Below are 12,973 nucleotides of genomic sequence, written 5' to 3' on the forward strand. Positions count from 1 at the left end.
GAGAAAAATTCTCATTGGCCTATTTCCTTTGGAGTTGTGAAACCGTGCACATAACGAATCAATTAGGTGCAATTAAAACAGTAGTTTTTCAAACTTTTTCTTTCCACTCACATTCCACCTTAAGCAATCCTTTACTAATCACAGAGCACCTATGGCATAGGGATTGCTTAAGGTGGAATGCGAGTTTAGGAGGCAGTTTGAAAACCACTGATTTAAAGTAAGAATCATATAGATTGGAACGAGCCCTTTGGCTCATCTCATCCATGCCAACTAAGTTGGTATTCAGAGCTCATTTATTTGCCTGCATTGGGTCCCAAATCACTTGAACGTCATATCATACCTGTAACTACTGTTCCCCTCTGGCAGCTCATTCCAACTATGACTACCCTTCAAGTAGAAAAAGGTTGTCGCCAGGTCTCTCTTACATCTCTCCTCTCTCACCTTAAAGACTGGTCATTTGCTTCATCCATATCCCTCATGATGTTATAAACCTCTATAAAGGTTGCTACTCAGCCTGCTACACTCCAGGGAAGAAGACTCAGCCTATCCCTATAACTCATGCCCTTGAGCAGTAACGTCCTCTGCACCCCTTCCAAACTAATAATATCTGTCAACAGCTGGGCAATCAGAATAGCATGTACCAACTTTTATACCATTCCTGGTCCAACTGCAGCAAGCATGCCAAGCACCTTCTTAACATTGTCTACCCAAGTCACAACTTTCAGGGAACTATTATGCACCTGTATGCCAAGGTCTCTGTCCTCCAACACTTTCCAGAGCCCTTTACTGTGCATATCTTGCCCTTGTTGCAACATCAAGCTTGTTAAATTCTACTTGTCATTCTTTGGACCTCCTTCTCAACTGACCTAGATCCTTTTGTAAACACTGATCTCCACCCTCATTGTGCACTATAAAATCAAGTCCATTTGTCATCTACAAATTTACTAACCATGTTAAACTACATTGTCTTCCAAATAGTTAATAACAAATAGTGGACCCAGCATCAATCTCTGCAGAACACTATGGGCCACAGGCCTCCAATCAGAAAAGCAATCCACGATGCCTTCCTTCCTGGGTACATCGAGCGAGGTGGTTTAACATAATGTCATTACAGCATCAGCAACCTGGATTCAAACCCAGTGTAGGTTAATTGGGGTATTTAGACAGCACCAGGTTGTGGGCCGAAAGGGCATGTTACCGTGCTGCCTGTCTAAATTTAAAACAGTTTTAGTTCAATTTTTAGCTCACCTTGGATCCCATAGGATCCAACTTTCCATATGGAACCTTGTCATATGCCTTACTAAAATCCATTTCCTCTGCCCTGCCAGATCAATCCTCTTGATTACCTTTTTCAAAACATTTGATCATTTACTTACTTCTAAGGAAGCAAATAGTTTAACATATCATCTAAAATAGGATACCATACACAACAGGTTTAGAGCCACGGTCACATCATCTAGCCCCAGAATAAGGACTGAATCCATAACATGAATCAGTATCACGACTATTTCAGGCTCAGTTTTTTTGCTCCAATCTGCATTTAATATAGTTATTGCCTTCTGTACAAAGCTGGAAAAGTATGATTGATGGCAGCAACAGAAATGGACATAGTGGTTAGCACAATAATGTTACAACACCAGCAAACCGGGTTTGAATCTAGCGCTATCTGTAAAGAGTTTGTACATTCTCCCCATGATTGCGTGGGTTTTCTCCGGGTACTCTGCTCTCCTCCCAACCTCCAAAACGTACGTCATCTAGGTATGGCACTTTGGCGTGTAGAGATACAGAGAAAATTACCTATAACTTTAGAAACAGGTACAACATATTTTTACAAGTTTGGTGTCCATATTTACAATTTTCAGCTGTAAATCTTTAATCGTGTCTGCCTAACCCTCGAGACCTGCATTGATCTTCTTCAGAATAGAATGTCAATATATGATCCATGGAGTGTGCAGTACTTTTCAGCAATCCATTTTGTTTTCTTTTCCTTATCTTTTTCTCCTTTTCTTGCTTTTTCTTTATTACTACTCTTCTTTGGGCTTTTATCTTGGGTGGGCAGGGGTTGGGGCACAACCATCATGGAGTTAACACTGGGTTTATATTTGTACTTATAATTTTTAATTTTGTAATTGACTGGAACTGTTATGGTGCTGTCTGAATGTCTAAATATTAAACAAAATGAATTTGGAACAAGTTGACAAAAGGAATCTGCAGAGGCAGGTACAATCATGACACCTAAAGCAGGTGAATGGACAGGGGTTTAAGAGGGCCTTGGTCAGCATGGACGGATTGAGCGGAAGGGCCTGTTTCCAACCTGTGTGGTTATGACTCCATGTATCATTCACAATCATATTTAAAAAATAAATTAGGCATGAATTTTAGATGTCCAGAACAGAGCCTATAAGTATTTAATTATTTATTACTAATATGTATATACCATTTCAAGACAATACAGAAAAAGGAACTGTCAAAAAAAATGGGAAAGATTTAAATATACAAATTCATGATGAGACCTGGTCAAGATTGTGCCAGGAGTGTAATTAATACAATTAATGTTAGATATCAAATGATACAATATATATTTTTTACACCAATTACACTACACGCCATATAAATTACAAGGACTTAATTTAAATTGTTCTGACAAATGTTTCAGATGTAACAAAGAAACAGGAACCTTATTACATGCAGTTTTATCTTGTGAAAAAGTGGGAAAATTTTGGGAAGACTTGAATATCTTATTGGGACAAATTATGAAGATACAGATACCAAAAGATCCCAGAATATTTTTGCTTGGTGATTTGTATGACAGATACTAAATTGAAGTTAGACAAATATCAACTAAAATTTTTGTTCAGCAATGGCAGTGGCATGAAAATGTATGGCAGTAATAAGGAAGTTGGATCATTTTATACGGTTGGATAGATGGCACACAGAAATTCAAAATCACATACCATTGGAAAAGATTACTTATAATTTAAGGAATCAACCTGAAATTTTTATGATTTGGAAACCATATCTGGATTTCATCAGTAAGAGTCCATCCATATTGTCCATAACACCCACTCCTCCCAATTAATATGTACAGGATAGAATAATATGTTAAGAATATACAAATAGTGAATAATAAATATAAAATTTTTTATTACATTGTATTGTTTGTTATATGTTGAAAAATTATACGTATTGATGCAAATGAAAAATAAAATTTTCAATAAAAAATGTATCATTTCACTCTCCCACAGTGGTTTCCCAGATCACAGCTAGAGTCTGGACTTGCTTTCCTCTTTGCAGTGGATAAAATATGTGGAGCAGCGCAATTAACAGCCAAAGGGGGCTAATCTAATATTGTGCCAAACTTCAGCACCCCAGTCATATTAAAGTATAAACCAATAACCAAATTTTAATAATTCAGCAAAAATAAACCAACACCACCTACCAAGGTATGCTCGTATACAAGTCCAGCATGGCCCAAGCATTCTGGGGTGAGGTCCTCAACAGAATTCATGGCAATACCTCCACAAGCAAGTGTCAACCTGAAATTGAAGAGGTGATTAGCTCAATGACACCCAGGAGTGTATTAATTACTGACTGAACTGTAATTCAAAAGACATTACTTTTTTTTTTGCCTTTTTTTTTATTTGGAGAACCATCCCATGATAGAGGAATTGGGGGATATGGGGAGGAGGCAGGTAGGTGGAGTTAGGTCATAAATTAGATCAGCCATGAACGTATTGAATGGCAGAGCAGGCTCGATGGGCCATTTTTGGCCTACTCCTGTTCCTACTTCCTATGTTCCCAAGACACTTTTCCAAGAGGTACTATATAATGTAGATTTAAGGGCAAGCAAACGTTAGCTCAAAGTGTGAGAAAGGATAGTAAACAAGATCAGAAAATTCCAGATCATGAAACAATTTAAAGTTCCCAGCTGTCTCAGCTTTAAAAGAAGAAAAGCTACAAAATGTTTTGGATTATAGACATACTTCCAAGCACAAGGAAATGAACCAAAAGTTTCAATTAAAAACTTTTGATACTGATTGAAGAAAGCAAAGTTCAAAATGTTTTCTGTTTGCTGAATTGATCAATTCATCACCCAGAGATCCTCTAAGCATGAATTGGAAAGAATTATTTCAGCCCATTTTTTTTTGTTGCTCCAATCTACATTTAAAGTGGTTACCAACTTTTGTACATAGCTGGAAATCTTAAAAAATCCAACAAATATTCAGGAAGTTGGGTATTAACTCTAGCGAGAAACCCCTTCTCTCTCTTCATCGATGTTATCCAACTTGCTGATTATTTGCAATATCTAGGATTTATTTTTGATTAGTGTATCATTCTGTGAGAATGTAATATTTACAGTCGTTTTAGTTGTACATCATGTAGTGTTTGGGAATCTATGTGCTGGGGTTTTTGGTCACTTCCAATAATTCAATCTTTGTCTTGAACCCCAAAGAAATTTTGATGGGCTAGGTTGTGCACACCTTTCCAATCAGAAAGTTTCAGTACGTCGCCATATGGAAGGGTCATGCTTAAATGACAGTTTTCAAACTGGAGAACACAGTGGTAACGCTTAAAACTAGCAGTTATAAAAACAGACTTTATTTATTTGTTGCAGCTGGTGCGATAGTATAAATCTGTGGCTGGGCTGCAGCAAGAATGTCTGGAAACCCCTGATTGACTGATTCAGCCAAGGGCCTGAATCAAGGTATTCCGCCACAGGAGAATATCCATTCAGCAATCCACACAGGGAATCATAATTTTGACTAACCTCTCCATGTTTCTTCGCTTTGCTCTTCTCAAGGCCACAATGCCTTCTTTTGCAAATGCATCCAATGACAATGGATCAATGCCCTGCCATATTAAAAGGATAAACTGCTCATTCAAATTGAACACAACCATCAAGCTCCCATTCACACTCATCCCATTTTGTTCTCCCATTTCCATTGACCCCCATCAGATTCTACCATTCAGCTTCAATGGGGACACTTGACCCGACAACCCACACATCTTTGTGTGATGGGTGGAAAATGAAGCACCCAGGGTCATAGGAATAGTTAAAAACCCCACATAAATAGTACTGTAAAATCTGTTATCCAGAATTCAAGCAATCGGCAAAAAAAATTGCAGAAAATAAAGTAAAAAAATATGGAAGTTTAAAAATGGTACGCCTCGCCATTAGTTCACCAATCACACAACACGCAATATTAAGAAATAGGAAAATTCATTTAACCGGCATCTACCAACCTCCAAAGGTAATGGATACCAGGGGTTTTCCTATACTTGGTCAGTGTTGAGCCTGGATTGCTGATAACTGTGGGGCAGGAACTCCACTAATTGCACCACTGTCTCAGAAAATCAAAGCACCAAAGATTCAGGTGCAGGGAAAATTAAAAGCTTGCCAAAAGTTTAAGTCAGAAATAAGCACAGGCAGCCAGACACAGCTTCACTACCCTGAAAATAGGAACCAAGGTAGTTGAGCATTCTGGTGCAAATACTACTGCCCCTGCCCCAATAAAACTCACCAAACAATTTGAGAGGTGAAAACTTAATTAGATTCGTATTCAAATATCAAAAATTGCTCAAGTTGAGATAAACATTCGGGGTTCGAGATTCAGACAATTAAGGAATCTTCCAAGTATGCTGGCCACCACTAAAATGAGCAAGTGGTCCATACCCACTGTTCTTCAGCAAAGATCCAAACCTGCCTTGAACCACACCAAAGCACATTTATGCAATAAAGCATTTACCTTTTGGTTAATTACTACAAATCCTTTTTTGGAATCTCCACAAACTTTTCTTTTCAGTGCTATGATTTTATTAACTCTGTCTTCAATGAATTTTCTCTCTGCTTGCACAAATTTTTCCCTCTCATCCGCACTTTTATAGAAGAATCCAGAATTTACTTCCCTGAGTACAAATGAAAATGGCTTGTTATTAGAGATCATTTTACAGATTTTAAATTCGATTATACCTTATTCAAATCAGTAAAATTAATAACCACAATTACTTGCCTTCATTTTAGTAATCTTCATCCAGTACCATTTTGATTTTTTTAACCAAAACACATTTGCCTCAGCCCAATAGTTTGACAGAATACTACTGGCCACAAAGGCTTGACTCTGTTGACAAATCAGTGCAATGAAACATGGAAGCAACAGGTTGAAGATCAGATGCCAGAATAAAAGTACTTGGCTGTTCAGCAGTGACAGGCATTTGTGCAAGTGCAGAACATGCTTCAGTTATATTCAGGTTTATCATTTCTGTTTTTATCTCCTATTCAACTTTTAATCATCTGTAAACAACTTCATGATGCTCTATATACTTCCTTGCATTGTTTGACCTGCAAATGATTGTTCAATGCTAATTGGCATCTCCAATCTTTGAGAGCAAATTATTTATTTATTAGCTTTAAAAAATACTGGATATCACATTCAGGGTTAAAGATTCAGACATTAAAGATTTTGAGCTGTACTGTTAACTTCTGTATCAACCACGGAGATGAGTAAGTAGTCATTGTGTCAAGTGCAAAACCCCAATGCACTTTGCTTTCCAGTCACTGAAGATTGTGTACTCTATTCTTTTGCTCTTGACCACAATGCCAATTTTTGATGCAACTGCCATTTTCCCTTGGATCATTTTATTTTATTGATTAACCTCTCATGTTATATTCTCTCAAATTTCCTGAAAATTCATGCAGACATCAAATGCCTTATTCTCTACCTCTAAATTCAGATCATCGACCCTCAATTTCTGATGACCTTGATAAAATAGCTCTCAATGGTTTATGTTTTCACTAATGACTTGTTCAGCATCAACATTACACAAACTGTCCAATAATTACATGACCAGAATGGTAATATTATTTGAACATTACAGGCTCAGGACAAGCCCTCCAGCCCTCAATGTTGTGCTGACCTACATACTCCTTAAAAAAAAACTAAATCTTCCCTAGCTCATAACCCTCCATTTTTCTTTCATCCATGTGCCTGTCCAGGAGTCTCTTAGATGCCCCTAATGTTCCACCATCACTCCTAGCAAGGGATTCCAGTGCATAAAACTGACCCCGATGTCTCCCCTAAACTTTCCTCCCTTCACTTAGTAGATGTCCTCTGGTGTTTGTTACTCTTGCCCTGGAAAAAAGGTGTTGTCTACCTTTTCTATGCCTCTCAGCAGACTTCCATTAAATTACCTCATCCTTCTTTGCTCTGAAGAAAAGCCCCAGCTCTGCTGATCTTGCCTCATATCACATTTTCCAGTCTCCTCTGCCTCCTCTCCATAGTTTCCACACCCTTCCTGTAATGAGGTGATCAGAACGGAATGCAATATTTAAGTTGGTTTCACCTGAAAGGAGCTGCAAATGACCTCTCAACTCTTGAACTAAATCCCCCAACTAATGAAGCCCAGCATCCCATAGGCCTTCTTAACTATCATAGTGCAGCAATCTTGAGAGATGTATAGATGTGGACCCCAAGGACCCTCTATTCTTCCACCCCATTAAATGTCTGACCATTAACCCTGTACTGTCCCTGGGTAGACAGTATGCTCATATATCCTAGCCATAAGAATCACCTCCAATAGTTTGCACACCACTGGCACAAGACTCACTGGTCTACAATTCTCAGGATTCTCCCCATTACCATTTTTAAACAAGGGGACCTCAACTGTCATTCTCTGATCCTCCAGCATCTCCCGTGTGGTCAAGAAGGATGCAAAGATCACAGCCAACACACCAGCCACCTCTTCCCTCCCTTCCCACAACTTCCTGAGCTTTAGTGCAGAATAATTTATTTCATTATTCACCAGAGAGGTTGAGGTCAAAATAGTAACAAGCAAGTTGAGATGAGGAAATACTGATGATCTTCGAGCCCCCAGGACATCAATCTTAATGCTTTTAAAACCTCCCCAACCTCCTCCGGCTCCAGTACAATTTTCCTCCTTTATCCTTGTGGCCCTATCTTCACTCTCATCATCCTTCACGTCTTAGGATTTTCCTTAAATCCTACTTGCCAAGGCTTTCTCATGCCCCATTAGAGCTCTGACCTTTCTTAAGCTCCTTCCTGCTTCCTGGCTACCATACAATTCTCATGAGCCCTTCCTGTTTTTTTTTTGTTTCTTAAATCTAATGTATGGTTCCTTCTTCCTCTAACTAGGTTCCTCACCTGTTTTGTCAACCATGGTTCTCTTTTTTACCATCTTTTCCCTGACTCATTGGGACAAATCTATCCAGAACCCTGCGCAAGCAAACATCCTCCACATCACTTCTGTGCTTTCCCAAAGAACATCTATTCCTATTTTACTACCTAGTTCCTGCCTTATCCCATCTTAATTAGTCCTTCCCCAATTAAACATTCCCATGTTGTTTGCTTTTATTACTGTCCATAGCTGCGCTAAAGCTCAGGAAGTTGTGGTCACTATCACCGAAATGCTCCCCCACCGAGAGGTCCGTCACCTGACCATGTTTATTATCCAGCACTAGATCCAGTACGACTTCTCCTCTAGTCAGATGGTCCACATACTGTGCCAGGAATCCTTCTTGGAAACAACTGACAAATTCTGCCCCATCTTTCTCTCTTGCAGTCAGGATGTGCCAGTCAATATTTGGGAAGTTGAAATTCTCCCATCACAGCAACCCTGTAATTTCTGCACCATTCCAAAATCTGCCTACTTATCTATTCCTCAGTATCCCTGGAGCTATATGGGGGTCTATAGACTACTCTCAGTAGTGATTGCTCCCTTCCTATTTGACTTCCACCCATACTGACTCAGTAGACAATTCTGCCACAACGCTCTCCTTTTCTTGAGCCGTGATACTATCCATGACCAATAATATTACCCCTCCCCCTCTTTTACCTGCCATCCTATCCCTTTTGAAACATCAACATCAGCCAATCCTGTTCTTGTGTCAGCCACGTCTCTGTTACAGCCACAACATCGCAATGGTATTGATTTTATTGTTACTGCAACATGGCTAAAACAAAGGCAATGAAAGATAGTAAAATTAAATCTGTACTATATAAAATAGTTTACAGTGTCCCAAAAATTACTACTTTAATTTGAATAATACCAGCAGCCACTCAATCGTGCCTTGTGGAAAAACCACTGGAAGTTGAACAAATATTTCACACTTACTCCAAGCCTGATAAATATGTAATTTGTGCAAAAGTTTTTTGCTTTTCTCTCCTATTCTCCATGAGAGTTTCCCAGAGATTTTACCAATCAACTTGAAACACTATCTTGAAAAGATTAACAACAGCACTATTCCTCTATTCTTGCCAACCTCAGAATTATCCAAAAAAAGTTTCAACTCAGGTTACAATCAGTAAAACAGCTTCTTGACAATCATCAAAATGAGAGGAAACACAAGAGCCAACTTTACATACGTCTTTTCATATTCCAGTGAAATGCTGCAGGTGAGAATGTATGCATTTTCCACCCTTTTCTTCATGTCCGGGTGCCGAGCCCCATGATCCAATACTAATCCCTTCACAAGGCTGAAAAAGAAACAGCAAATTATCCAACAATTCACAAATTTAAATAAGACTAAATTTTACATTTTGACTTCATATATTGCAGCGCTGTCTGAAAGGAGTTTGTACATTCTTCTCAGAGTCTGCGTGGGATTCCTCCAGGTGCTCTGACTTCCTACCACGTTCCAAAGACATATGGGGTCGATAAGGGTTTATTTGGGCACGTGGGCCAGGACCGTGCTGTATCTCTACATTAAAAATTAAATGAACTTGTTTCGAGGAACTTCAATCTGCAGATTTACCACAGTACACAAACATACGGAACAAACTCAGCAGGTCATACAACATCCAGATGCTGGATCTGTGTGACCTACTGACCTTCTACAGCATATTGGTGTATTGCACTTGACCCCAGCAACTGTAGACTTGCTGAACTGCAGATTTACCAATCAATGCTGCTGTATGATAAGTGATTCCAGGATTTTCTGAAGATCTCCAAACCCTCTCAATTCAGTGAATTTACTGCTATAAACTAAGGTAAAAAGCAATAGCTGAACAAAGAAAAAAGTCAGAATGAGTATATCTAGAGACCATTCTATCGACTAACTCTATGAAAGCTCTTCAAACAAATCTATTACATTTCATTCCTCCAATCCTTCCCCATTCAACTTCCTTTAGACTCACTGATTCCCTTTTCCTTATGCCTGTGTACCTGCATATGATTCTAATTCCATAATCAAGTTCACATTTGACACCACAGTGGTTGGCTTGATCAGAGGGGATGATGAGATGGCCTCTGGGGACAAAGTCCAGCACCTGGCCACATGCTGTGCTGACAACTTGGCACTTAACACTCAGGAGATCACTGTGGACTTCAGGCATGCTGGAAGCCATACTCATGCCCTATTTACATCAATGTGTCCACATTTCCAATGATCTCACGTGGTCACGGAACACCACCATCCTTTTTTTTTTAAAAAAACTTTATTTAAAATTTTCAAGAAAAAACTTATACAAAGTTCATAATATAAAAATGAAAAACCTACAACTAACCCACCCTCAGCAAACTCCACAAGGGAAGCATACAAAAAACATCATAAAAGAAACACATACAACAATTTAAGATATTACTAACTCGTACATTTCAAATAAGGCAACCACACCTTAATAAAAAGTCATAATTATCATGCAAGTTATGTTATATTCTCCATATAAATACAAGACCTCAACTCGTTATGCCAACAAATTAAATTTACCTCAACTTCATCTTTCCATTAAGTCACGACACATTTACGTGCTACAGCCAATGCTGTCTGAAACTTATTCAACCCCAAATCAGTAAATGGGGCAATACAACCCAACAAAAAAAAATTGGATTTAGTAAAAATTGGATCTTAAACAATTTTTGAAGAATTTCCCTAATTTTTTGCCGAAATGGTTGAACCTTATCACAAAGCCAGACTGAATGCAAAAATGTTCCTACACATAGTCCACATCTAAAACACAGTTCTGAATGACTAAATCCATATTTTTAAAATTTCTCAGGGGTCAGATACAACTGATGCAAAAAATTTATAATTAACCATACTATATCTTACATTAAGCAATTTAGTCACACCATCAAAACACATCATCTCCCAATCGGCCTGATTGGATAAATCTAGGATCAAATGGGAAAATGATTTGTGATATTTATTTTATCCATAGTATCTTGTAATAATGTATACATCTCAGAAATAAAACCCTGATTTAATGAATGAGAAATCAAAAACTCATATTTCGTTAACTTAGGAATTTTCGGGGGCGTGGCAAGATGGCGTAGAGTCTAGACGTGTAATCTCGACCTCTCTGGCCAGACTTTTAAGAACCCGTTTTTAACTCTTTGTTTTCAAGTTTAAACTTTTTAAAAACTTAGTTTAAAGGATTAAGGAACTGTTATGGCCGTTAATGGTAAAAAATTAAACCTCAAGTGCAGAAGAAACTACATTTTCGGAGTGTTGAAGATTTAGGGCCTAAACAGCCTGCTACAGCTTCAGGTTTAATTTCTTCCGTGCCTAGATTGCCTGTGGGAGCTGAAAAAAAAAAACGACTACTACTCACCAGAAGGATATCACTAGAATTACTCGTTCTCAGGAGGAAGGTGCTTGTTCCCAAGAAATGGATCCTGATTCTGGCAGCCTGCCAACTCTAACAGAGGGAGCACGCAGGAAAAGGACTCCATTGTTTGAAGCCACTCAGGCAGTACTCCAACCTGAAGAGCTCAGTCTTATCCGTGAGTTCTTGAAACAAGAGCGAGTTGTGGGGGGAGACCAGCATCAATTCCTTGACGAGGTCGGGGTGCCATCGCTGGGAGTTCAGACTCGCAGTAAGACTGTTAAAATGCCTGCTGTTGAGCTGCAGCAGGAGCTGCAGTTACCTGGTTCTGGCACTACGTTAAAGAAAGCAGGGTTGAGTCTTTCTGAATTACAATTTAATCTGTTAAATACTCTCACTCAGCCGATAATGCAAGAGTTGGCTCAAATGAAAGATAGTATGAGGTCAGAATTCACTACAGTTAATGCACGCGTGGAAGCATTTTCTGAAGATTTTAAAAAATTTCAGTCTGCTTTTTTGGAATGTAAACAGCAAGTGGCCTCTAATACAGAAAAAGTGATGGAGGTGGAAAAATCCGTTAAAGAATTGCGAGAACGCGAGAAGGGAAAGTAGAATATTTGGAGAATCAAAGCAGAAGGAATAATGTGACGATTGTTGGTTTGCTGGAAGGTATGGAAGAACAAGATCCTCTTTGTTTTTTTTAAACAGAATGGATCCCACAAATATTGGGGCAAGAATTTTTCTCTGGAGGCTTGGTATTGCAAAGAGCTCATAGAGCCTTAAGAAGAAGACCTCTGCCTGGACCATCACCGAGACCAGTGATAATTCGATGCTTGAATTATTTGGACAGAGAAACAATACTTCGTCTAGCAGTGCAAAATGCGAGACAACAACAAGCTCCGTTAATGATTCAGAATAGTAGAGTTGGGGGCGTGGCAAGATGGCGTAAGGAACAGACGTGCCTTCCAGTCCTCTCCTGACTCTGACTTATTGTTTTGTCTTTAAGTGCCCGTTAAAACTTTTTAAAAAGTTTATAAATAGTATGAGGTGTTGAATTAACACCTAATGGTACATTTGCTAAAAAAAAGTAAAAGGAAACATCAACAGATTGTTAAAAAATTACATTTTCCGAAATTACCTGAGCCTACCTGTTTACAAAAAGCCAGGACTCAGCGTGGAATGGATCCAGAAGAAGCGCAGGATTCGGCACTGGAGCTCCGCTCTGTACCGGTAGGGCTCTCTGAAGATGGCACTCGGCAGCCTTTAGAACAAAGAGCTGGCCAGGTGCGTGTAGTTCACACAACGTCCACCGTGAGTGCTGTTACTGAGACTTTGACACCTGAATCAGCTGGGGTGCCACCAGCTGGAGAGTTAAAGAGCTGTCATTCGACTGCTATAGCGGTGGCGCTGTG

General features: G+C 39.0%; 1 protein-coding gene across 2 annotated transcripts in view; it reads right to left on the reverse strand.

Moving 5' to 3' along the window:
- The window catches only part of cct6a (chaperonin containing TCP1, subunit 6A (zeta 1)), a 58,757-nt gene that overhangs the window by 11,649 nt on the left and 34,135 nt on the right, over window positions 1-12,973 (reverse strand). The window contains exons 6-11 of one of the 2 annotated variants that reach the window (XM_069884890.1): window positions 9,381-9,491; window positions 8,851-8,968; window positions 7,190-7,293; window positions 5,748-5,907; window positions 4,769-4,851; window positions 3,440-3,536 (exon numbers count right to left, since the gene is read on the reverse strand). In XM_069884890.1, coding sequence (XP_069740991.1) covers window positions 3,440-3,536; window positions 4,769-4,851; window positions 5,748-5,907; window positions 7,190-7,293; window positions 8,851-8,968; window positions 9,381-9,491 — 673 coding nt within the window. The remainder of the gene's footprint in view (window positions 1-3,439; window positions 3,537-4,768; window positions 4,852-5,747; window positions 5,908-7,189; window positions 7,294-8,850; window positions 8,969-9,380; window positions 9,492-12,973) is intronic. The other variant, XM_069884891.1, reaches the window with a different exon arrangement.

This window comes from Narcine bancroftii, chromosome 6 (genome assembly GCF_036971445.1).
Source record: "Narcine bancroftii isolate sNarBan1 chromosome 6, sNarBan1.hap1, whole genome shotgun sequence".
Classification (NCBI taxonomy): Eukaryota; Metazoa; Chordata; class Chondrichthyes; order Torpediniformes; family Narcinidae; genus Narcine; species Narcine bancroftii.